This window comes from Capricornis sumatraensis, chromosome 3 (assembly GCF_032405125.1).
Source record: "Capricornis sumatraensis isolate serow.1 chromosome 3, serow.2, whole genome shotgun sequence".
Taxonomy (NCBI): domain Eukaryota; kingdom Metazoa; phylum Chordata; class Mammalia; order Artiodactyla; family Bovidae; genus Capricornis; species Capricornis sumatraensis.
This window is the reverse complement of record NC_091071.1, coordinates 170990192-171016609: the sequence shown is the minus strand read 5'-3', so window position 1 is coordinate 171016609 and position 26418 is coordinate 170990192. Positions and strand designations below refer to the sequence as shown.

Genomic DNA, 26418 nt, shown 5'->3' with positions numbered 1-26418 from the left:
AAAAAGCAAATTCAAGCAGTTTTTTTATTTGAGTTCAAAATGGGTCGTAAAGTAGCGGAGACAACTGGCAACGTCCACAATGCGTTTGGCCCAGGAAGTGCTAACAAGTGTATAGTGCAATAGTGGTGCAAAAAGTTTCACAAAGGAGACAAGAGCCTTGAAGACGAGGTGCTTAGTGGCGGCCACTGGAAGTTGACAATGACCAATTAAGAACAGTCATTGAAGGTGATCCTCTTAAAACTACACAAGAAGTTGCTAAAGAACCCAGCATCAGCCATTATATGGTAATTCAACATTTGAAGCAAGTTGGAAAGGTGAAAAAGCTTGATAAGTGGGTGCCTCATGTACTGACTGAAAATCAAAAAAATTATTGTTTTGAAGTGTCATCTTCTCTTAATTCTGCCCAGCCACAACAAGCCATTTCTCAATCGGATTGTGACATGCAATGAAGAATGATTTTATATGACAGCTGGCGACAGCCAGCTCAGTGATTGGACCAAGCAGCGGTAGAGCACTTCCCAAAGGCAGACCTGCGCCAGAGAAAGGTCCTGGGCGCTGCTCGATGGTGTCTGGCCCACTACAGCTTTCTGAGTCCCAGTGAGACCATTACCTCTGAGAAGCACACTCAGCAAATCGATGGGACGCACCGATGACTGTAACTCCTGCAACCAGCACTGGTCCACAGAAAGAGACCATTTCTTCCCCATTTCTTCTCCACAGCCACGCCCAACCACATATCACACAACCAATGCTTCAAAAGTTGAACGACTTGGGCTACAAAGTTTTGCCTCATCCGCCATATTCACCTCACCTCTCACCAACCAATTGCTACTTGTTCAAGCATCTCAACAACTTTTTGCAGGGAAAATGCTTCCACAACAAGCAGGAGACAGAAAATGCTTTCCAAGAAATCTGTCATATCCTGAAGCATGGATTTTTATGCTACAGGAATAAACAAACAAACTTATTTCTCATTGGCAAAAATATGTTGACTGTAATGGTTCCTATTTTGATTAATAAAAATGTGTTTGATCCTAGTTATAATGATTTAAAATTCATGGTCCAAAACTGCAATTACTTTTGTTCCAACCTAACATTTGGCTATGCTGGGTCTTAGGTGTGGCATGTGGGGTCTTTGGTCTTTGCTGTGGCATGAGGGATCTTTAGTTTTCGGCATGTAGCATCTAGCTCCCTGACCAGGGATTAAACCCGAGCCCCCTGAATTGAGAGCACGGAGTCTTAGTCACTGGACCACCTGGGAAGTCCCTGGTGTATGCATTTTTAAAGAAAAGATGTTTTACATGAAGGACAACACAGGCTCTGATGGGTATCTATTTTAGGCCTGCAACTAAATTACTTTGGGCGAAATTTTCATCTGCTCTGAGCTTCACTTTCCTTATCTATAAAGTAAGGATAGAAATATGTAGTTGTGAAAATTAAAATCATTCATTAATTTATCAAGCATTTATTGAGGTTCTTCTGCATGCCAGGTAGAAGTACTGTATTTGATGGTGTTCTACAAACTGGGAAGCTTTATGTAAGGAAGTTCATCGTGAGAGTAATTCAAGAAGAGATATGTGCTCATCTTTGTCTCTTCCCCACTCACCTTAGCGATGTCTCTGAGTCTCTGCTCGATAAGTGCCTCTATACCAACCACTCTCCTCACCCTGACATCTTGATACGGACTTCTGGGGAAGTGAGGCTCAGCGACTTCCTCCTCTGGCAGGTAGGTCATTGCCAACCACAATTCTGTTTGTGTCAGAACTGAAAACTGTGATTGCATCCACAGAGCAGATTGGAGGGGAAGCTAAAATCCAGAGTGCTGTCTCCAGGCTGTGCCTGGCAACATTTGTTATCCCTTCCTCAGCCTCCCCTGGCTTTGTGAGTCTGTGTGGTTCTTGCTGTCTGGAATGCCCAGAGGAAAAATCAAAGCCATCGTGCTGTAGTGGAAGCTTTCCTTGTGCCTCTGTTCAAGGAACTGGACTTCTGCCTTATGCCCTGAGCACAAGCTCCTGCCTTGGTAACCTGCCATGTAACCTGCACCTCTAGGCTAGAACCTTGCCTTGAATTTGCTGATTTCTCTCTTTCAGAATAAAGGGCTGCATTTATACAAGCACAGTCCACAAGGGATATAAACTATATGCAGACTCTTTCTTTGGGGCCTGCCATTGCCTCTTAGCTCAGTTATCCCAGTGTAGGTAGTTGTCTGAAAGCTCATATTCAAATAAGTTTGTCCTTGTTTGAGAATCTCCATCATCTGTTCCCTTGGCCCCTGGGTAGCACTTGGCTGGAGGAAATCTTGTTCGAGAGGCTGGAGGGAGAGACATGAGTTGGAAACAATTCACATGGTAAATTCCAGAAATTTTAATGGCCTGTAGTCTCAAAAGTAAACTAACAAGATTCAGCTACTGAAGATACTTTTAGTCTTTGGCTATACTGAAGAAGTGCAACGTGCAGCTTATGGTCTTATGGCCCACTCTGTTGGTCAGATGATGTTGGAAGAATTTACTTCTGGGCACTGAGTTTTAAGAGGCTGCACTGGTAAACTAGAGGACTTAGCAGAAGAGGCCAACCAGAAGATGGCCAGGAATCTGAGACTCATGTCCTGTAAGGCATAAGTGAAGGATGATGGTCTGGAAAATAGTTTATTCTCTTGTGGGGGAAAAAATGAGTTCCTCCTTGATGTTGGGAATATGGCAGAGACCAAGTTAGAAATAATCCCTACTGTCTTAAAACTTATAGTTTGTTAGCAAGGACAAACTGAACAAGTCATTACAACCTTCAGAGCAGATAACAGGCAGCTGTCATCTAGCCTTCCAGTATGTGAAAAATGTCACTTTGGAAGAGAATGTTGTTCCAGAGAGAAGACCTGAGACCTTGGTAGGAGTTCCAGGGAAGGTGACACTGGTTTAGCTTAATGAGCTCTTTGACAGCTAATGTATCCCCCTTTAGGCACTGAATTCCTTTCCACTAAAGGTATCAACAGTGACTGTCAAGAATTACTGATTAGTAATGATTGTTAAAAGTTCACTCAGCTCTGTGCTTTGTGTATGTTATCTTGTTAAATTTTTACAGTACCTTATAATACAAGATACTCTTATATACCCAGAGAAGTTAAGTAACTTGCCTCAGGTCAAATAGATGGTAAATGGTGGAGCCAGAATTCAAAGCCAGGCAGTCTGGCCCCAGAGCCCATGCTCTTAACCATTGTACCATACTCTGCTACTTAAAAATAACAATGGCAGCTACCATTTATTCATTGCTAACTTTTATCAGACACTATGTCTCTCAGATGACCTCTGAGGGCCAAGAGCCAATAACGTAATCCAGATGTTATTTCATAGTCCTAAAATTGGCTCTTAGAAAACTCCTGGTGGAAATGTTGATCTCGCCTCGCTTTAGTTCCGCCTTGCTACAGGCAGGTGATCTTACTACCTCGGATGACCCTTCCCCCATCAGTGAGTGAATCCGGGCTGGCAACAGCAGCTGCAGCTCAGGATGCCTGGGCCACCTCATCTCTGGACGTGATCAGCCTGCTCCTTCTTTGGAAGCTGACCAGGGATATGTTCCAGTGACACGTTACTAAACCAAACTCTCTTCCTTCCCCACCTTTCCCAGACCTCCCACTCCTGCCTGGTGTTCCAGTCTGTTCTGTGGCCAGAATACACGTTTTGGAACCTCTGTGAGGCCATCCTGCAGTTCCAGATGAACCATAGCATGCTTCAGGTAAGAGTTCAGGGCTGGCCTGACTGGATGGGATGGAAGAAAATGTTAGCATCAATTGACCCCCATGACTGCATATGTCAGGCACTTGCTAATGGCATGTTAACGATAATGATGAGCAGCTACCGCTTACCGAGTATTTACTGTGTCAGGCACTGTGAACGCTGTATATGACTGTCTCATTTAATGTTCCCAAGAACCCAACGAGCTAGGTATTACTAGCCCCACTTGTGCAAATGAGTACATCAAAATTATTTAGTTAAGGATACAGAACCAATAAAAGACCGAACTGAGATTCAAGTTACAAGTCTTTAATCTCCTCACTGTGGAAACTCAGGAAAGCCTTCTCAGAGAGATTGGCCATTATGCACTGAAGGAATTAGCCTAACAAAAGATTGTAGAAGTGGAACTATGCAACATCCAAGACTCTTCCAGAGGGATTAAAAACAAAATAGCACTATCTTCCCGTTGCATAAAGCTGTGTTCTGCCAGGACTTGAAGTTCTGCTTTCAGTTTTGATTACTAGATCTTGAAACAGGTTTCATTAGGAGGGAGATTCACCTATATCTGATTAGGACTGTTCATCATAATGACGATGTATGGTGGTGGCAGCTAACTTATTGAGGATCTGTTAAGGCACTTTGGTGTTTTCATCTGTTTTCTTATTTAACCCTTCCAACAATCCAGCAGCTTTGGTGTCCTCATTGTTCAGATATGGAAACAGAGGGATACAGTAACTGTATCAAAGTCACAGAATTTTAATCCCAAAGCTGGAGATGCTTCTTGAGTCTGGAGAGATAATGGCCAGGAGGAAATAAAGATATAAGTCAGGGCTTCTAAGTCCCCCTGGCATCGGCGACTCCTTGGAGAAACTGATGAAAGCCACAGACCATCCCCCTAGAAAAACTGCAAAGGTCACTCTAACACATGGCATTTTGCATAGAATTGCACGAATCACTGAAGCACATAAACTACTTCTGGAGGTTCACATAACTCATGAAATCTCTCCATGAATCCCAAGTCCAGAACTCCTGGAATAAGTCACTGAGATTGTGTGCTTGATCATTTAGTCTGAGAATATGAGGAAACTGAAAGAGGAAGTTGAGTTCAATTGAAAGGAAAAACAGCAAAGTCTCAATTATCCACTGTCAGTGAGGAATGAATATGTTTTTCCACATGACCAAATCTCCCTTTAAGAACTAAACCTTCTTTATCTCTTTTTGATAGATAACTTTCTGAAACATGTCTTGTGTGTAATTCATTGACACCTACTGTGTATTAGGCACTTGCTAATAATTATGATGATCAGAATAATCACATTCTACTGATGCTGATAGTGATAGTAGCGACTCCCATCTTGAAGCACTTCATTGTGCAGGATGGCCTTGAAAGATGGGATTCTTTCTCTAAGCTAGATGGTCTGCAAATACTTGACTTTGGGATTTCTTGTGTATGGTCAGTGGATAATTTTGATAGCATTCCTTCTTCCCTTCTCTTTCTGTTTCCAGTTTTAAATGAGCTACAGGTAAGAAAACCAGTCAACCAAGCTTGTTAGAATTACGTCTGTAAAGAAAGAGTAAACTGGCCTTTCATGAAGCCCAGAGGATCTTGGTGCATGAGCTTTTGCGTATGGCTATTCTTGTCTCTGGGCTTCCCTGGTGCTCAGACGATAAAGAATCTACCTGCAACGTGGGAGACCTGCGTTCAGTCCCTGGGTTGGGAAGATCCCTGGAGAAGGGAAGGGCTGCCCACTCCAGTATTCTGGCCTGGAGAATTCCATGGACAGAGGAGCCTGGCAGGCTACAGTCCATGGGGTTACAAAGAATCAAACACGACTGGCTTTCACTTTCACATTATAGTCTCTAATTAGGAAGCTCAGAAGTCTTTTAGTAATTCAAATTTCTCAGATACTTTCCCACATGGCTATCAGAGGAATTGCCTCAAGTTTCACTCATTCTGTTCAGTTCAATCCAGTTCAGTCGCTCAGTTGTGTCCGACTCTTTGCGACCCCATGAACCACAGCATGCCAGGCCTCCCTGTCCATCACCAACTCCTGGAGTTTACTCAAACTCATGTCCATTGAGTCGGTGATGCCATCCAGCCATCTCATCCTCTGTTGTCCCCTTCTTCTCCCACCTTCAACCTTTCCCAGCATCAGGGTCTTTTCAGATGAGTCAGCTCTTCGCATCAGATGGCTAAAGTAAATGTCTCATTCTATAAATGTCTATTACTGAGTCAGGCACTACATTAGTATTCCACACAAGAGATTTAAGCAGTTAATTGGCCAGACAAGAACCCTACCTTCATGGAGATTATATTTTTACTTGAAGAGACAGATAATAAGTAAACAAATATATGCAATAAGGCAGTGGAGAAACAGAGTGTTGTCCTAGAAAGGAATGAAGCAAGCAAGAGGTGCTGAGTGGAGCAGTCAAGGAAGGTCTTGATAAGCCGTGATATTAAAGATGAGAAGTAGCCAGACATGTAAAAATCTAAGGGAGAAGAATTATTCTCCGTAGAGGGAGCAAGAAGTGGAAGGATGCTACAGTTATATAGTTTAGGTCTTAGAAGAACGAAGAGGCCAGCATGCACGAAGAAGGGTGTGAGATGAAGCTGGGTAGGAGTCAGGCCTCTGATCATTCACGGCCTTGTAGGCTATGGTGACACATCTGAAGACTTCTGCTGAGAGGGAATGGCAGGATCTAATTTACATTTTGTATAAGTCACTCAAGATTTTCACAGGGCAGGAGTCAGAGACCAAATTCCTACAGTTGTCCAGGTGGGAGGATGTGGCCTCGAGGTGGGGTGGCGGCTACAGAGAAGGGGAGGTCTAAGTGGACTGAGATGGAGGACAAACAAACATTAAAACAGAAACAAATGAAACTAAGTTGATAATACAACCTTCAGAGACAGGGATTAATTCAAGTTACCTGAACATAGTTCTCTGATTATACATCTCCAGCGGTATATATTCTAAGAATAATACAAACTGGAAAGCAAACTTAAACATTACTTAAGAGGTTTATCAGTGGTAATGTTAATAATGTAATTCTGAAATTCTTTCATGCCTCTTGTAGGAGAAAACCAATGAGCATGAATATTAATCTTACTAGGAAGCAAAACATTTAGGTTTTGGCCTGGGCAGTTGGGTGGATGGTTCTGCTGTTTTCCTTTTACTTGATTCTACGTAGTTCTATAAGGTATATATTACTCTTAATTGCCTCCATTTTTAGAGAGAGGAGACCAAAGTAATAACAGATATTGACTGTCCTGAACTGTTTCTCAGCAGACCCCATGGGGGTTTTGGCCAGATTTCCTCTGCCCAGGAGCATTCATACTCTGTTTCTAGAAATCTTAGCACCTCAGCAGAAGCACTAGCAGTATAGTCCAGACTGACAACATCCTGGCCAGGATGCTGTCAGAAGAGAGCTGATCTTTCTGATATCTCCCTTGTATGTGTTCTGTATCTGCACCAAACTGGACTGTTCAGTTCCTTGTTCTCATCCCCTTTGGTTTTCTGCCTCCACATCTGTGTTCTTACCCCATCTCCCAAATTCTTATTGTTCAGTTTGAGCTCCTCTGTCTCTAAGCCCAGCCCAGTATGTCCTGATGCCCTGCAGGAAGCCAGGATAGGGAGCTGGGTTCTTGACCTAGCTCACTGGGGTGAGGGCAGGTGCTGGATGCTAATGGAAGCAGGGACTCAGCTACAAACGGTTGGAGGCTAGATCTTGGTATCTGAAGGGATCATGAAAGTTTCCAGGTGATCACCTTTCATCTTCGAGAATAGGGGCTAGCAAAGGGAAGCAATCTTGACGATGACACAGTAGGACAGAGAAAATCAGGGAGGGGAAGGGGTGGGCAGCGGTACAGGCCACTGATCTGTTACAAGCTGCATGGGTGGTAGGTCCCCGGGGGCCTTTCCTCAGAGATGAGGAGTAACAGTGTGGTCCACCTGACCTGTAATGATGCAGAGGGAGGAGGCACAGGTTCCCACTAAACTTCCTTTGATGCATCTGTCAGAGGTTAAACACTAGGCTGCATCAATCAACCATTTTATTTTTAGTACTCTAAAGGCAGTCACTGTCTTCTCCTCAAGAAAGTTTAGAAAACTTCAGCTGTTATCTCAGACATTCCTGACTTTGAATCATGGTGCTGCCTACTGGCTATGTGACTGACTAGGCAATTACTTAACCCTTCAGAGAATCACTTTTCTCATCTGTAAAATGAGAGAAGTAATGATAATACCTGCCTCACAAGTTTGTGATCAGCCTTCAGTGAACTAATACACCAAACTGATACACCAGAACTGAGTGCAGTGCTGGAACAGAGTTCATTTTCAGAGACTGGTGGTCAGTATAGTTCACCATGTGTGTCTCTGGGCTCTTCATTAGACTTCATCTGTCTCCAGAAAATCCACAGACACTTAGCACCCTGCTCATCCTGTCTCAAGGACAGTTCCCTTGGCACAGAGACTCGGTGTGGTCATCAGAATATCATGTTTCCAGCAGGGGGTGCTGTCTCAGCCCTCCGAAATGCATCCCCCTTGCTACCAACCTGGGGAGATGGGGACTCAGGAGAGGACTTGTTATTAGCTGGTGGATGTTTTGAAGCCCAAGACCTGTATCCTCTTTCTATGCCCTAGTGAGGTCAGCGGACCTGAGGATTTACGTACTGTGGAGGGGCATTACATCTGGTTCCCTGATTCTGCTGAGGACAGAACAAGAGCAGAGTCTTAATGCCCAGGAGAGGTTTATATTGATAGTTTAGAGCCCCATTTCTCAAAATGAGCTCCATGAAGACCTTACACCACAGAAGGTCTGTATAAGTAGTATCTACGGTAATTATGAATGCCCTCCCCCAGTTGCTCCTTATACAGGGAGAGTAGACAGTATGGTCAGGGAGAGAGAAATTGACCATTAGGACTTCCATTAGCCTAGATTTCCAGAGGCTGAGTACCTGAGAAGAACTTAGAACACCTTTTAGGCGGGGTGGCAGGTCCAGACCATCTGGTTGCACAGAGGCATCCAGATGCAGGCCACTGGTTCCCCACTCCGCCCCTAGAGAGTACAGCTTATCCAGAGGCACGCAACACGCATCCTGTAGGTCTTTCGAGAAGTCACCTTAGTGGGAACCAAGGAAACTCTAACTCACTGTGTGACTTAGGCCAAGTCTCTCCCTAGCTGGGTGTCATTATCTGTACAGGAGAAGTATAGAGCCGACGGGCTTTCCGCTCTCCCCTGACTCTGTCATCCTAACAGTGAATTGCTGATTCCTGGCAAATTAGGGGCCAGACTCTGCCCGACTGCCACCTCCCTGCTCAGCACTCAGGCTCGGGCTGCCATTTGGAAAAAGCCAGAGCAATTTTAACCAGCTCCGCATCTCCTGCCTCTGTGGCTGGCGGCCCTCGTCCTTTCTGTTTGGCTAGAACTTTGCCTACCTAGTCACAAGCAGTGGTGACAGAAGAAGAGCTACCTGTTAATAGCCAGGCACCAGATTGGGCATTCATTATCTCCTTTTTCTTCAAACCACCCAATGAGATGGATGTTATCATCCTCATTTTGCAGATGAAGAAATAGGCTCAGTGAGGTGAGGACATTCTTTGAACAGAAACTTCTCAAACCCTAATGTTCCAGGCAGACTCACTAGCCTAATCACCCTCTCTGATTTCATGAGTCTGCCCATTATTCCCCTGCCTAATATTCTCCTCCCCCATACACTCTACCTTTATCTGACTCTTCCCCATTGGTTAAATGGAGAAGGCAGTGGCACCCCACTCCAGTACTCTTGCCTGGAAAATCCCATGGACTGAGGACCCTGGTAGGCTGCAGTCCATGGGGTCACTAAGAGTTGGACACAACTGAGCGACTTCACTCTCACGTTTCACTTTCATGCATTGGAGAAGGAAATGGCAACCCACTCCAGTGTTCTTGCCTGGAGAATCCCAGAGATGGGGGAGCCTGGTGGGCTGCCGCCTCTGGGGTTGCACAGGGTCGGACATGACTGAAGCGACTTAGCAGCAGCAGCAGCAGCCCTGGTTAAAGCTCATCTGGTTCTGCCTGCCCATGAGATTCCACTGCCCCTTGACCTTCATCAGTCAGTTTCTTTCCTCTGAATTACTCAGCCCTTTCCCTTACCTTCCTGATGACCCTTGCCACATTCCACCAGTACTGTGGCATTTGGGTATATCTCTGTGTTGTCAGCCTGTGAGCACATGGATTGTGGTGACTATATCCTGTGCATTTCTGAACCCCCAAAAAGGTCCCACATATGGGACCCAGGGTCCCCCCTGACCAAGGCCAGGAAGAAGCCCTTCTAGCATGATGGAGACACTTAGGCAGCAACTTCTCAAACTTGTTTAGCCTTCATAGCACCACACGTGAGTTTGCTATCATAGCAGAAGAGTGCCCTTGAATGCCTTGGATCATTTAAGAGCCTAGAGGGGGTATTTTCTAGATTTTTCATTTCTCATCTTTGTGGTGGTGGTGGGGTTTTAGTTGCTGAGTCATGTCTGAATCTTTTGCAACACCATGGACTATAGCCCTCCAGACTCCTCTGTCCATGGGATTTCCAAGGCAAGAATAGTGGAGTGGGTTGCCATTTCTTCCTCCAGGAGATCTTCCCAACCCAGGGATTGAACCCACATCTTCTGTGTCTCCTGCACTGGCAGATGGGTTCTTTACCATTGTGCCTTATTCATGCAATAAATCTTTATTGTTGAGAAGATGCTAGAAAATCACTTCCCTACTCTGAATCTCCATGTCTGTCTCCAGCAGATAGAAAGTCCCTTCCTAGCTTTATTGTGAGGGTCAAGTGAGACAACAGATGAAGCACTTGTGTGTGTGTAAGATATCCCTTAAAGGAGGAACACAGAGCAGTCCAGCTGTTGACAGGCTGAGTAGGACATAGACAGGTACCCAAATACCACAGTACAAGGCAGAATGTGCTGGAGGGGCACCAAAGGTATAGGGTGCCAACCTGGCAGCAGGATGGGAGTTTCTCCAACATGGAATAGGACTGGCAGGAGGAGCTCTGAGGCTAAGGTTCTGAAGCCTGTTAGCAAGAGCAGAGAGCATCAATAAGGCACAGCATGGCCTTGGTTCTGCTCCAAAAGGATTTTCGCCTCCTGTGCCAGGAACATCCTCCATGGCCTCCTGGGGGCATACGGTCAGTCTGTTGAACAGGTACAGGGTGCCCCAAGTGCCAGAAAGAAAGAGCCACAGTCTTTTTCCTCTAGGATTTCATGGTTTGTCTGAAGACACAGTATGAGAAGTGCTGCCAAGGAATGCAGTCACTTCCCTCGTGTCAGAACTGGTTCCAGGAGCCCAAGGGCTCTACTGAGCCTTCAGCGGCTCCTTTTCTAACAGAAATGGTGGACTGTGGTCCTAATGCCTATTCTAGAGGCAGAATGCAGTAAGTGGCTTAGGAAAGCTGAACCTGCTTCTCAGAATGTTCACAGGAGGGTCATTTGCTGAGCAGGTCAGCCTCTCACTTGAGAGGCAGTTCTGGATCCATACCCTGAAAGGTAACTTAGAAAGTTGGGAAGATAACACCCTCAGAGTGCCTGGGGAACCAAAAGAAATGACCCAATGGATATGCCCCAGGCAGGAATAGAACCTTCCTTGCATCAGAGAATAGGCAATAATAACTTGTAAAATTGCTATTTCTGTTTGAGAGCCTCCTAATATGCTGGAGGGGTTTTGCATATATTATCTCTAATCCTTAAAACCATTCTTCAAGATAGGCACAACCCCTACTTTACAGATGAAGAAATGAGGTTAGGAGAGGATTTGCCCAAAGCCACAAAGCTAGGTGGTGGGAGAACCAGAAGTCAGACCCACATTTGCTGGTTCCCTTCCAAGTGCACACCTGAGAAGAATTTCGAGCAATACAGAAGCTCCCACCCCAAAGAGACCAACATGGAGCCAGAACTGGCAGCGCCCTGCCTGTACAACGTGGACACCACCCATTGCATACCTACTCCCAGATCTTTCCAAATGTGGTCCAAACTCCCCACTGTTCCACTTAACTTGGCCAGTCCTGTGCCCAGTCCCCACCTCCTCCATTCCAATTCCACCCAAGCCTAAAGATGATTTCCCCACCCCAATCCCCGCTTTTCTCTAGCAGAAGGCCCGAGACGTGTATGCAGAGGAGCGGAAGAGGCAGCAGCTGGAGAGGGACCAGGCTGCAGTGACAGAACAGCTGCTGCAGGAGGGGCTCCCGGCCAGTGGGGACCCCCAGCTCCGACGGACACGCTTGCACAAACTCTCAGCCAGACGGGAAGAGCGGGTCCAGGGCTTCCTGCAAGCCTTGGAACTCAAGCGGGCTGACTGGCTGGCACATCTGGGCACTGCATCAACCTGAGTGAGGCTGGCCTCCTGCCACTTTGCCCTACCCTTGGCCTCCAGGGCCCCACTCCCCTTTCTTTTCTTGGCGAAAGGCATCTCCCTCCTGATGATGAATTGTTTTCCTTGGCTTAGCAAGGGAGCCCCAGAGGCTAGGTCTGCTGGCCAAATATCTGTGGGCGGCCTGGGACAGTGCCGCTGGGTAGAGGGGTGGGGGCGAGTCTCAAGGACGCTGAGCCCAGCTGTGGTCACAGTGGTTTGGGGAGCAGTGGGCCCCAGCTCTTCCGTCTTTGCCACCTCTACCTGGACTCCTAGGTGCGTTTTGTTTTTCTACCAGCACATCCTTCAACACACAAAATTTGGGGGAAGAGGTCTCCCGCAAACCTTAGCCCTTTACCCATCTATCTTAGCCATCACAAAAGATGTGGCCCCACTGGATTTGCTGGCAAAGAGCTAATAGGTGGCCAGCGTGATTTAGGCAAAGGGGAGGGAGAGACAGAAAATTTGCCCATCTGCTGCTCCTCCCCCTTGGCTCTCCACCTGGGATTTGCGATTGAATCTTTACCCCCTCCCACCACACTGGGCTGATTGCTCACTGAAAGGCTCAGCGCCCCCAATGGTGCGAGGAAGCCAGGCGGGTGATTACAATCCAATTACCTATTGTCGACTCAGCCCACACAAGCTTTTCTCCTCCTCTTGCAGGGCATGGGGCCAGGCTCCACTCCCCAGTGAGATGGGCCCCCTCCATTGCCACAGGGTAACAGAAGAGCCTGTAGGCCCTGGTGAGTCTAATCTAGCACAGGCCGCCTCCCATGGATCACATGAGGACCAAGAGCACAGAAACCAGCCCGTCTCCCAACTGACTGCCTCCTGCCCTCAGCATCTCGGACTCTGCTTCCCACCTCCACAGCCTTTGAGGCTTTTCTCAGCTTTTGACCTGGCCCCCTAAGTAGGCCGTGAGATGATTTAGTCTCAGCATGGCAGAGTCTCAGCTTGTGAGGGCCAAGGTTGCCCAGCAGGGAGAAGAGGGCCAAGTCAAGGGCTGTGTCCTTTCCCTTACCTCTCCCTGCCAGGCCTGGCTGCAGAGCTGCTGAGAGGATTAGTGCCTTTGAAGAGCTGTCTGTCTGAGCAACTCCGTGCTTCAGGTGCCCCACAGCAGCACCAGCGGGTAATACCAACCGAACGCTGTGTCTTCCCATTTTACTTTCTGCAAACTACTTCCCCAGCACCTCCCTCTAGGGGAGAGGTGGGGTCTTGCAAGCAGTGCCAAGAGCATATTCTTTAAAACCCCTAACTTCCTTGTATTCCAGTCCCCTCCCCTTTCTGTGCCTGGATACCTGGCACAAGAGACCCCTTGGCCATCATCCCTGCTCCCAGAATTAGGCATGAATGCCAGACACTGCGATGGAGAAGCCAATCAGTGCACCCTTTGGCAAGTCCCCCACACACACCTGGCACTCCCCACTACCAATGCCTGGCACAGGGTTCCCAGAGAGCAGGTGCTGTACATTTTCCAGCTTTACAATGAGGCTGTTGACAGCCTTAATTAGGGAGGCATGAATTATGCGGCTATAACGGCAGAGCCCTACAATTAAGGCGGGAAAGAGGGGCTGGAGGCAGCAAACGGAATCAGCCCTATGAGCATGGTGGTTGAGTCCTTGTCTTCTTTCTGGGTCTGACTTTCCCTAACGTGATCAGGGGTACCGCAGAGGTGATTAATGGCCAGGTATCTCTCTGGCCTGAGGGCCTGTATTCTGAGAGAGGTACACGGGGTTGGGGAGGGGCGAGGAGTGGCTGCCTCGGGAGGCACGGGAGGGGTGAAAAGCAGCTGAGGGATCACAGATTCCCTGAACCGGGCTGCAAATAGTTGATACGAAGTCACTGTGATTGCTTTCGACCGGTATGATTTGTACAAACCAGCTCAACCCTTGTCTCAAGAAACTCGGTGCGACCTATTTAAATGTCCTCTCACCTGTGAGCCAATCCCCCCCCCCCCCGCAACTTGAGGATATTTATCGTGTTGTGTTCTCTTGGGTGTCAAATAGAATTTTAAAAATTCTTTCTTAGAGGTAAAACTTGTTTTCGTACAGTGCAACAGAAGACCGTGTTTTGCTGCAGCAATTGTCCACCTCCCTCAGGTGCACTCGGCCACTTCCAGGATCCCTAGCTTTGGGGGCAGAGGGGGGAGCCACTGAACAGGGGTTTCCAATCGCAACACCTGTTCCTCTACTTGTTTCCTAATCCCTGGACGCTTTCCTCCACCCTCCTTTTCATCGCGCAAGTGAAAGGAAGCCAGCCTGCCAGTGTGGAAGGAGGGATTTCGCCAGCTGCGTTTGCAGCGCCCAGGCTTGGTGGCCGCGTCGGGTGGGGGCAGCTGAGCTTGATGTCTCCGAAGCGGGTGGAGCTTAGGGGGAGGGGAATGCTAGTAGGCCGCCTTGGCGGCCACTCTCCATCATTCGGTGGCGGGGTTCTGAGGTCCGGGAATACAAGGACCTAAGGGAGCCCAGCCGCCCGACAGGCTTCGGGGGGCGGTGAGGCGGGGGGCGCTCCGTTGGTATTTGGGGAGGCGGCTGAGCAACGGGTGCTGAAAGGACAGCTCCTACCTGCCCCACTGCACCCGAAAGGCACCTCTACGCATAAAGTCTCCCCACTGGATCCTCTACCCCACCTCGAGAGGTCCGCCTTCCAGGTGAGGTGCACGAAAGGCTTCCTCTGAGTGGCAGCTTGGAAGGATGCACGTCCGGCTGCGCCAAGCTGGCTTCCCGGCTGTTTCCCCACTTCAGGCGTCAGCCTCGGCCCTGGGAACTGCAGCCCGTGCCTCTAAGCCGCGCGCTTCCTCCCGCCTCCGGCGGAGAAGGGCAGTGCGGCCAGCCCTAGCAAACCCCTCTTCTGGGGCCCCCAGCGGGAACAGGAAGGAAAGCGGCTGAGATGCGCCCTAAGTGTCGCACGGCTTGGAGAAGTGGGTAGCTCGGTTGCATAAGGTGGAAGGAACTTGGTAGTTTGCAAAAGCCAAGCTCTTGGCGGGAGCCGAAACCCAGAGCCCGCCGACTCACACCACAACCACCACCCCTCGCCCCTCATTTACTGCCTGCGACGCGCGCCTCCCCCACTGCGCCCCCACCCCCTCGGCGCGCCAGCGTCTCGCGCGCCCTACCCCCCCATACCCCCCTCCTCACTCCCTCCAGAGGAGGTGAGTTTAAACCCCGCCCACGTGACCCCAGCTGGGCCAATGAGCGGCGGCGGGAGGTGAAATCCGGTTCTAACCGGTCCGGGGCTCCCAGCGCTATAAAAACTTTATAAACCCCCCGGAGCCCGAGCAGTGTGAAGAAGAGGCGAGAGCGACCCCTGGATCGACTTAAAGCCCGCGCCCCACTGCATCCCCGTGTCCAGCGCCTACGTCCCACCGCCGCAGCCACCATGCCCAAGAGAAAGGTACGTGGCGCGAGGGCCCCAGGCGCTGGGCCGCCGCCGCCGCCACTACCACCACCGTCAGTGCTGCTCCGCCGCTCTCCTCGGCTCCGGGGCGCGCGAGCCGGCTGCGATGCTGGAGCAGGCTCAGCCTCCCGGCGCAGCGTCTCGAGGCGGTGTCAGGCGGCCCCAGGCTACCCTGCGCGGTTCGTCTGCCCGCGGGCGCCAGAGGCCATATTGGAGGAGCGGCGGCCGGGGCGGGAGGAGCCATGTTGGCGGCTGTTTATCCCGCTCCCCTCGGGCTCGACGTGCCCGCCCCGCGCCCCCTCCCCCCATGGCTAAGCTCTCCCTCCCTCCTCCCGTCCCTTCCCCGCGGGCGGGCAATTCAAACCCAAAAGGGCGGGAAGGCGGCGTTCTGGGTTGGCGGGCGGGGGGAACGCGCTGCCGCCAAAAAACCGCCGCCGTGAGGGGGCGGGACCCTCCCTTCTGGGGCGGGGCTTCGGTGAGGCCCCGCCTCCACCCGCGCACCGCCCACGGCCCCAGCGCACGAGACTCGGCGCCGGTGCGCGCCGCTGCCGCCCACGGGTTCCCCCGCTCGGCTGCGTGCGCCTGCCGTCTCCCGCCCTCGACGGCTGCCATGGCAACGGCGCTCGGGCCCCGCCCCCGGAGGGGTTTGTTTGCTCCCTGTGCAGCTGTTGCTTCTGCCTGGCGCGGCGGCGCGGGCCGCACTTCGCGCGCCTCGCTCCAGGTTTCCTCGCTTTTCCCCAGGCTGATTGGGGCTCGTACGCTCGCTGTCTCAGCGCGATTCGAGCCTGCTCGTGCGTGCAGCTTGACACGAAAGGTCACTCCTTGAGCTTTCTAAGCACTTGGAGGATTTGCAGAGGAGCTGGAGATGCTACAAACTGACCATTTGTATGTCCTGGAAAAAGTTGTGTACAAGATTCCCATTGATCCCCCCCATCCCCGGGACTTAAAGTTTACTGAATCATTAAGAATTGCTTCAGAAGCTGCAACTTTCTTAGGTTTTGCTTGTTTTTTTTTTCTTTTTAGGCTGAAGGGGATGCTAAAGGAGATAAAGCCAAGGTGAAGGACGAAGTAAGTCTTTCCTGCCTTTAGAATTTCACAAAGCTTTGGGCTCCTTCAGTGGAGCCCAAATCATATCCGTAGTCCTGAATTTACCTCAATAAGCTTTCTTTAGTCCCTGGAGTCCAGAACAACTTAGCTCCAAAACTTGTGTTTTTAAGTAGTTCGACTGCCCTATTTGTAATTTTCTTTTTTTGTTTTTTTTTTTTAATAGCCACAGAGAAGATCTGCAAGGTTATCTGCTGTAAGTGTGTCTGCCTCTAAACTTTCATGTTACTCCCTGAAACTAAAAAGCACTGGAAAACTTCCCTTTACTTCCCATGAGTTACAGTTAGTCTCTTGCCCATTGGAGTTTGCTTGTTGTGAAATTGTGTTGATTGTAGCCAAAGTGGGACACTTCTGAGTGTTGCTTGAGTGGGTTTCTGAAGATAAGTTCTAATACAAAGCCCACTGCAGACTTTGCAAAGTTGGAGAAACTTCTATGCCAGTGATTCTGTGGTTTGGTTGTGGGTTGTTTTCTTTGGTCTATTGTACTAATGTTTTCTACTTTCCTTCTCTCCCCCAAATAAAAGAAACCTGCTCCTCCAAAGCCAGAGCCCAAGCCTAAAAAGGCCCCTGCAAAGGTGAGCAAGATGGTGAGACAAACATTGCCTATAAGATTTATGCAAAAGTCTGAATAGTTGTCTCATGTTGCTGACAGGGAGACCTGCTATAAACAAATTCTTTTGTTGACACAAAGTTGAGACTTGACAGAGTTACTAGGGCTGGTCCTTAACCAAAACCTCTGCCTTCAGTTTACAGCAAATTCTGCACTTGGGTATTAAAACACCCAAGTGTTTAAGCTGTTTTATTCTGTTATTTGCACCTGAAAGATTTTGTATATTGAAGACCACAATTGGTTTTGTTTCTCTATGGGGGAGGCGTTTGTCTTATAGTTGATAAAGCAGACTGTATCCTGGTGATATGAAATGAAGAGAAACAGCTTTTTTTTCCCCCCTCCCTCCCCTTTTTAGAAGGGAGAGAAGGTACCCAAAGGGAAAAAGGGGAAAGCCGATGCTGGCAAGGACGGGAATAACCCTGCAGAAAACGGAGATGCCAAAACAGACCAGGTACAGCTACTGTTTCCACTTTCTTTAGGTCTGCCCTTTGAGTTACTGATCCCAAAAGCTTTCATGGCCTTTTTCTTGCATCTGCATCACTCCCCAGTGTCCCTTTTAATCCAGTTTGCTTGTGGTTTTTTCCCCCCTGTGAATTTAATCTGGATTCCTGAAGTCTCTGCCATCCAGTATATGGAGCTGTGATTAGAGAGCCTTGTCCTTGGCTTAAGCGTCACACTCCTGCTACACTATGGTTCTCAAGCAGGGAGTAACCTCAGACCTTATCATGCTGATGTGTCCCCATCCCTAGTTTCACAGTAAGATCCAGAGGGGAAGTGACTTAGTAAAGTTACCTACTAAGTCATTTTAAAAAGAAATACTGAGTCTCTAAGGTGGTTTCCAAGTCTGCTTATTGGATTCTTCTGTCCTTTTTTTTCAGGCACAGAAAGCTGAAGGTGCTGGAGATGCCAAGTGAAGTGTGTGCATTTTTGATAACTGTGTACTTCTGGTGACTGTACAGTTTGAAATACTATTTTTTATCAAGTTTTATAAAAATGCAGAATTTTGTTTTACTTTTTTTTTTTTTAAGCTATGTTGTTAGCACACAGAACACTTCATTGTTGTTTTTTGGGGGAAGGGCACATCACTAACAGAATGTCTCAGAAGCTGACTTGACGTGGGGGGAAAATACCTTTCCCGTCTAGTTTTGAGAGACTTCCTCTTGGTTCCCAGGAAGGAGGGATTCCTTGATGTTGACACACATTAGCCACCTTGGCACAAACGCCTTGTGGTGTGGGAAAACTAAAATTTAGTTTTTATGTCCTCTTCTCCCTCTCCACCTCAGCACAGACTTGACTCCACTAAACCCAGAGACCTGTTGGAACCTGAACCCCGTGCCCCCCCAAAATTGATGACCAGTATGTCAGGCAATCTGGACTTTGTAGTGTCACCGTTGAGATGGCGTCCTTCAAAAGAGCAGCAGTTCCTTTTTTTAGACTGCGGCTCCTCAGAGTGATACTTCTGCCATTTTCATTTCCATTTCCTGAAAGTCAGGGTCGGCTTGTGAAAAGTTGTTAAACAACATGCTAAATGTGAAATGTCAACCCTCACTCTAAACTTTCCCTGTTCAGAGCATCACATGAAGATTTCATTGGGTTTTTATAGTGGCTTTCTGATTTTGGTAGTCCATTGAAAAAGGGAGTTTGAAAGTTGTATACTGTTAACGATTGTCTGCCCATGTCCTGCCTGAAATACCATGATTGTTTATGAAAAGTATCTTTAATAAAGCTGGATACAGTTTGGCTTGGAATGCTGCTTTTAATCTTTCCCCAGGAGTGGGGGAGCCTGGTTTCTCCCAAGTCTCTTGGGACAGGATGCATTCTGGTGTGAGGTGTGGACGCTCCATGTGCAGTCGATCTTTATGGTCCATCTGTAGAACACAGTGCTGCGTGGAGTTGGGAAAGTTCCCAGGAGCAGACTGCTGGCAAGGCTGGGAGCAGAGAAGTGGTTTCTGTACTTGGTTATACCTGAAGTGTATTTTTAAATGCAGGTATCCGGTAGGTCTGAGGTTTTGGCCTGGTAGGTGACAGTAAAAGAGCCTTTCCACTTCACTTGCATTTAAGGTCTCTCTAAAGTTAGCAAATTAATAGATACAGCCATATATTCCTTAAGTGAGAAGGAAGTGCTTTTGCGTCTACACAGTTGGCCATAGGATGTGTAAGGCAGATGGCACCCTGCTCTTGAGAAGTGATTATAAATTCTTGTCCTTGCTGGTGAAGTATTCTAGCTCCACAAACAAAGATGTTAGTGGGGGCTTTACTCATTGCTTTAGTTTGAAGACCCTTCAGAGAAACCCTTTCTTTTAGGAAAGTAGCAAGAACTCATCTGTTAGGAAATCAGACTTGTAATAAATTGACAGTTGCAGTTTGAATTTGCTTCCACAGGTCACCTTTTATTTGAGGGAAGTTAACATTGGGTTGGCCAAAAATTTGGAAGTGCTTATGGAAAAACAAACTTCTTGGCCAGCCCAATAAGTTGGAGGCTAGTTTTTAAAAAAGCCTTGTGACTTTATCCCTTTAGTCAAAAAGGTAGAGCTTTCATATCGGTTAAGCTTTTTGTTGGTAACTCTTCTGTTTATTATCTCTGACCTTCAATTTTGAGACAATTGTGTAATCCAAGTGTTAACACCCTTTTTACTAATGGGGAAATAGATGAAGAAACTTGTTCAAGGTTATGTGTACATCTAAGGAGTAGCAAAGTCCTGGTTCAAACCCCCGACTTTAGTGAAAAATAATTTCAAAGTTCGACTTGTATTAGGGGCCACTATTTGGAGAAGGTATACTTTGCCCACTTGGGTAGTTTCAGGCATTTGCCTCCATTATTGCTGAAATAGTTCTAGGGTGTTGGTTGGTCATTTTTATTCAGGGATGGTGTCATTTTCCAGAGTGGAGCCTGTTAACAACTGTTAAGAGTCAGGGTATGGCAACCTGTTATTGCACAGAAGTTGCAGGATTTGAGAAAGCCACAGTTAAGGTTACCTTATCAGTGTTAAGAGTTCAGGTTGTTGAGACCTGTTGAGACATAGACCAGGCTAGGAGTTTGGCCACTTTCTGTCCTTTAATCTTTGGGTCAGTCCTATGTAGATGTTATCCCCATTTTATAGTTAAGCGATTCAGAGGTGAAGTGACTGGCTTAGATTATATTCAGTAACCATCTTTTTCTGTTACTTAGAAATTAGGATAAGGAAGGTGAGCTTGAATTTTCTCCTTCCTGGACAATATTTACTGATTTGACTGACTGTGGAGCATGAGAGTGCCTGGGCTTACAAATCAAGAAAGTAGATGTGAAAACCTTGTAAGGACATTTAAGACAATCTTACAGCTTGATCAGTGGCAGTCCTGACCTGAACATATAAAAACATTCCCTTCCCCGTGTCCTGTCTACAAGCCCAGTTGGGAAGAGTTGGCAGTAACCTGCCTTGGGCTGCTTTCTTGACTCTTTAAAAAAGAAAAAAAAAAAAATCAGATGGTTTAAACAGGATTTCTGTCCCTAAGAAAACTGGCTTAGAGTGGTTCTAAGAACCCAGGTGGTTCCAGCTTTTCTGCCCTGAGAGTGTGGTCCACCCACCACCCCTCCCCAGTCAGCTGCTGCAGACCTCAGCTTCACACCAGTGTGCAGAGGCAGAAGATGTTTTCTCTTCTTTTTCTTAAGAATAATTATTTCACAGATGTGCCTCAGTAGCTTGGGTCTGATTGGGCTAAAGTAGATCACTTGCTCACACTTAAGCCAGTCATGGCAAGAGGGATGGAACCACAGAATCTGTTGAGGATTCAGCCAGAATTACTGAAATTAAATAGGGTAGAGATAATAACAGAACTGAGTGGATAATCAACACTACACTCCAGTCCTGTGATGTCTCCAAGCCTCACCTTGCCTGGCTTGACTGCAGCATTTAATACTGCTGAGCACAGGCCCCCAAGCTTATTTCAAAGTGAGAAAAAGTTCACCCCGTAAACTCCACCATTTTAACACATAGTTGAGTGGTTTTTAGAATATTCACAAGTTTATACCAGCTTCCACTATGTGGAATATTTTTAGCACTCCAGAGAAACCTTATACTTTCTAGCAGTCATTCCCCATTCCCCCTCCCACCAACCCTGCTGCTAAGTCGCTTCAGTCGTGTCCGACTCTGTGCGACCCCATAGACGTCAGCCCACCAGGCTCCCCGGTCCCTGGGATTCTCCAGGCAAGAACACTGGAGTGGGTTGCCATTTCCTTCTCCAATGCATGAAAGTGAAGTCGCTCAGTCGAGTCCGACTCTCAGCGACCCCATGTGTGCAGCCTACCAGGCTTCTCTGTCCATGGGATTTTCCAGGCAAGAGTACTGGAGTGGGGTGCCATTGCCTTCTCCGCCCACCAACCCTAGGCAACTGCTAATCCCCATTGTCTTTATTTTTTAAAGTTATTTTTATTGAAGTAGAGTTGTTCCACATTGTCCAATCAAAGACATTCCATCTAAATGAAATCTTGGAATACAGTCTTGTGACTGGCTGCTTTCACTAAGCATGTTTTCAGAGTTCGTGCAGGTATTTCATTCCTCCTATTGCCAAGTGTCCATCAGGTGGATGATAATCCGTATTTTATCCATTGATGAGTTGGGCATTCAGGTTTCCACTTTGGCTATTATGAATACTGCTTAAAATATTGTATACAAGTTTTTTGTGTGGACATGTATTCAGATCTTTGGGGCATATCCATAGCAGTGGAATTGCTGGGGCATATGGTATCTCTTATGTTTAACTTTTTGAGGAACCAACAGTTTTCCATAGCAGCCGTGCCATTTTACATTCCCACCAGTGATAAATGAGGGTTCCATTTTCCCCACGTCCTCACCAACACGTATTGTTTTATTATAGGCATCCTGGTGGGTATGAAGTGATGTTTCATTGTGGTGTTGATTTACATTTCCCTTATGACTCGGATGCTGAGCATCTTTTCACGTGTGTTGGCCATTTGTATACCTTTTTTTATTTTGGCCAAGGGCTTATGGGATCCTAGTTTCCCAACTAGGGGTTGAATATATGCCTCCTGCAATAGAAGCACAAGAGTTTTAACCACTGGAATGCCAGGAAATTTATTTATTTATTGAGAAATGTTTATTTAGATCCTTTGCCCATTTTTAATTGAGTTATCTACTGTTGAGATGCAGGGATTCTTTATATACTCTTGCATACTAAGATTCTCATCAGATACGTGATTTGCAAGGACTCCCATCCTATGGGATTATATTTTTTTGTCCTGTGACTATAGCAGTCTTTATATCTGAAATTCAAGAAGGAAGCAGCTGTGTTCCAAAGCAGACACCCAGGTCCAAAATATGAAGGTATTTTTTGAACTGCCTCCTTCACTCCAAAGCCCATCCATCTCTCAGCATCCAGAGATTAAGGACATGTTCTGCTTAGCTCTGTAATAGAGCGGCAAACTGTGCACCACTGACGCCACAGGACAGTTGCCTGTGAAACGTCTGCCGCAGGGCCCCAGCTTCACTTTCCCACAGCTTGGCATCTTCGTCCGGGAGAGCGATTGTCTGAGCATCCCTCTAGATAGTGCTCATGCTGTGCTGGCAGGGCAAGAGCAGGCATGGCGAAAGACTCCAAGAGCAGGGGCTTTTCAAAGCTGTAGTTACTTTGGGCAGCAATGTCATAGTACTGAAGATTCTTTCTGGGGAAGAGAGTTGATTTTGCCTTAACCTTTCTGTCCTTAACATCTACTTTGTCGCCACACAACACAATGGGGATGTTCTCACACTTGTACCAAATCTCCATGCCAGTTAGGCATGTTCTTGTACATAACTCTCAATGCAACATCCAACATCCTGATGGCATACTGAGCCTTGGATATAATAGTCATCTCCATACTCTTCCCTGAAAAATCCCATGGACGGAGGAGCCTGGTGGGCTGCAGTCCACGGGGTCGCTAAGAGTCGGACACAACTGAGCGACTTCACTTTTGACTTTTCACTTTCTTACGTTGGAGAAGGAAATGGCAACCCACTCCAGTGTTCTTGCCTGGAGAATCCCAGGGACTGGGGAGCCTGGTGGGCTGCCGTCTGTGGGGTCGCACAGAGTCAGACACGACTGAAGCAGCTTAGCAGCAGCAGCAGCAGTCCACCAAATTTCTCCTAACCAACTGTATCACATACGTTGAATTTAATAGGTCCTGTGTTGGTATGGAACTCAAGGAGATGGCCCTTAACACCCAAGGTGGTGGTGGTTTAGTCGCTAAGTCGTGTCAAAATCTTGTGACCCTATGGACAGGGGAGCCTGGCAGGCTACAGTGGGTTGGGATTCTCCAGGCAAGAATACTGGAGTGGGTTGCCATTTCCAAGGGAGCTACATAATCTGAGTCACCAGTCAGATGTTTTACCAGTTTAGTTTTTTCCAGTACCATCACCAGCCAATACAAGCTACTTGGAACTGAACTTGGGGTTCTCCTTGGGCAGCCATCGTGGTGTTATTTCCAGAAGTGTCTCCATGCCCATCTGACTGAGGGGCGGGTTTTATTATTTAATAATGTGTTTTGATTGATTGTAATAAATCCATTGCCTAGTTCAAGGTCATAAAGATTTACATTTAATGTTTTTCTAAAAGTTTTAAATTTAGTTCTTAAATTTAGCTCTGAACCATTTGAGTTAATTTTTTGTATGTTGTGAGACCTAAGCATTTCCTCCTTTTAAAAGCTGTTCTAGACCTCTTCCTGGGCCTTCCCGTTTTCTAAGACACTGTTTATCCAACTCTGCGTTATGACCACGCAGACTCCTTTGAGATCCTGTTTTTTCTACAGTTTCTCCTAGTGATGTCACCCAGTGACTCCCATTTTCATCTTCCACATCTCTGGAGTTTAGTGTTCCCACCATTGCACAGATTCTCTTGTGCAATCCCATCTAGACATACTATAGACACTCCAAGTTCAGCATGACCCACATGGAGTTCATCTTGCTAACAAGCTGACCTCCCTGGCTGGTCTCAGGTCTGGTAAAAGCACCATAGCCATGCCATCCCTCAAACTATCCTGAAGTTTAGCCCAAATACCCCGCTCCCTCTCCATCATCACACATTTCCAGTGAGTGCTGAAATCATGGAGACCTTTGGGAAAATTTTTTTCATGAAAAATTTTAAATGTGCAAAAGTAAAATAATGTAACACACCCCAGTGTACCTGTCACGTTGTACAACTGCTAAATCTTGTCCGACTCTGCAGCCCCATGGACTGTGGCATGTCAGGCTTCCCTGTCCTTCACCATCTCTCAGAGTTTGCTGAGACTCATGTGCATTGAGTCATTGATACCATCCAACCATCTAATCCTCTGGTGCCCCCTTCTGCCCTCAAATCTTTCCCACTATCAGGGTCTTTTCCAATGGGCTGGCTCTTTGCATCAGGTAGCCAAAGTATTGGAGCTTCAGCACCAGTCCTTCTAATGGATATTCAGGACTATTTTCCTTTAGGATTGACTGGTTTGATTTTCTTGCTGTCCAAGGGACTCTCAAGAGTCTTCTGTAGCCTCCATAGTTCAAAAGCATCAGTTCTTTGGTGCTCAGCTTTCTTTATGATCCAACTCTCACATCTGTACATGACTACTGGGAAAACCATAGCTTTGAGTATACACAGACCTTTGTTGACAAAGTAATGTCTCTGCTTTTTAATACACTGTCTAGGTTTGTCATAGCTTTCCTTCCAAGGAGCAAGTGTCTTAATTTCATGGCTGCAGTCATTATCTGAAGTGATTTTTTTAGCCCAAAAACATGACGTCTCTCACTGTTCCCATTGTTTCTTCATCTGTTTGCCATGAAGTGATGGGACTGGATGCCATGATCTTAGTTTTTTGAAGGTTGAGTTTTAAGCCAGCTTTTTCACTCTCTGACTTTCTGAGGCTCTTTAGTTGTTCTTCACTTTCTGCCATGAGGGTGGTGTCATCTGCATATCTGAGATTATTGATATTTCCCCCGGCAACCTTGATTCTAGCTTGTGCTTCATCCAGCCCAGCATTTCACATGGTGTACTCTGCATATAAGTTAAATAAGCAGGGTGACAATATATAGCCTTGATGAACTCCTTGCCCAATTTGGAACCAGTCTGTTGTTCCATGTCCAGTTCTAACTGTTGCTTCTTGACCTGCACCCAGATTTCTCAGGAGGCAGGTCAGGTTGTCTGGTATTCCCATCTCTCAGAATTTTCCACAGTTTGTTGTGATCACACAGTCAAAGGCTTTAGGATAGTCAGTGAAACAGAAGTAGATGTTTTTCTGGAATTCTCTTGCTTTTTCTATGATCCAATGGATGTTGGCAATTTGAGCTCTGATTCCTCTGCTTTTTTCTAAATTCAGCTTGTATATCTGGAAGTTCTCAGTTCATATACTGTTGAAACCTAGTTTGAAGGATTTTAAGTATTACCTTGCTGGCATTTGAAATGAGTACAACTGAGTGGTAGTTTGAGCATTCTATGGCATTGCCTTTCTTTGGGATTGGAATGAAAACTGACCTTTTCCAGTCCTGTGGCCACTGCTGACTTTTCCAAATTTGCTGGCATATTGAATGCAGCACTTTAACAGCATCATTTTTAGGATTTGAAATGGCTCAGCTGGAATTGCATCACCTCCAACACCTTTGTAGTAAAGCTTCCTTTGACCCACTTGACTTCACACTCCAGGATGTCTGGCTCTTAAGTGAGTGATGACACCATTGTGGTTATATGGGCCATTAAGACCTTTTTTTATACAGTTCTGCGTATTCTTGCCACCTCTTCTTATATCTTCTGCTTCTGTTAGGTGCATACCATTTCTGTCCTTCATTGTGCCCATCTCTTCATGAAATGTTCCCTTGATATCCCTAATTTTCTTCAAGAGATCCCTAGTCTTTCCCATTCTATTGTTTTCCTTTGTTTCTTTGCATTGTTCACTTAATAAGTGAAAAGAAATCCCTGTCACATAGCTTCAGTAATTATTAGCTCATACATGGCCAGTATTGATTTAATATGACTGTCTACTTATTCCTCTTAACCATACATAGCCTGACATATGTCATCCATAAATACTTTGGTATATATGGATATGAACTTTTTAAGATACATAATTGTAATATCAGCATATCAAAAATCTTAGTTCCTTAATATTATGAAATACTGAAGTTCTCAAATTTCTGTCTTTATTTTTCAGTAATTTGTTTATTTGAAAATCCAAACAGGGTTTTATATTAAAGTTGGCATATTCCT

General features: G+C 46.8%; 2 protein-coding genes and 1 pseudogene across 2 annotated transcripts in view; 2 read left to right on the top strand and 1 right to left on the bottom strand.

Moving 5' to 3' along the window:
* The window catches only part of DHDDS (dehydrodolichyl diphosphate synthase subunit), a 34351-nt gene extending 21553 nt beyond the window's left edge, over positions 1-12798 (top strand). Inside the window, exons 7-10 of the mRNA XM_068967910.1 lie at positions 1612-1726; positions 3619-3726; positions 11848-12084; positions 12768-12798. Coding sequence (XP_068824011.1) covers positions 1612-1726; positions 3619-3726; positions 11848-12084 — 460 coding nt within the window. The 3' untranslated portion in view covers positions 12768-12798. The remainder of the gene's footprint in view (positions 1-1611; positions 1727-3618; positions 3727-11847; positions 12085-12767) is intronic.
* A 2522-nt stretch (positions 12799-15320) lies between these two features.
* HMGN2 (high mobility group nucleosomal binding domain 2) lies at positions 15321-18915 on the top strand. Its single transcript, XM_068968724.1, has 6 exons — positions 15321-15497; positions 16524-16568; positions 16771-16800; positions 17129-17179; positions 17570-17665; positions 18093-18915. The coding sequence occupies exons 1-6, from the start codon at positions 15483-15485 to the stop codon at positions 18126-18128; spliced, it is 273 nt and encodes a 90-aa protein (XP_068824825.1). The 5' UTR covers positions 15321-15482; the 3' UTR covers positions 18129-18915.
* Positions 18916-22695: 3780 nt separating this feature from the next.
* LOC138076374 (GTP-binding nuclear protein Ran-like) lies at positions 22696-23658 on the bottom strand (annotated as a pseudogene).
* Positions 23659-26418: the final 2760 nt, after the last annotated feature.

What these genes read in the sequence shown, in the direction of transcription:
- HMGN2 (XM_068968724.1), top strand. An exon ending in AAGCCAAGGTGAAGGACGAA is followed by an intron (nt 16,569 to 16,770) that starts GTAAGTCTTTCC and finishes TTTTTTTAATAG; the next exon opens with CCACAGAGAAGATCTGCAAG. An exon ending in GAGATGCCAAAACAGACCAG is followed by an intron (nt 17,666 to 18,092) that starts GTACAGCTACTG and finishes CTTTTTTTTCAG; the next exon opens with GCACAGAAAGCTGAAGGTGC.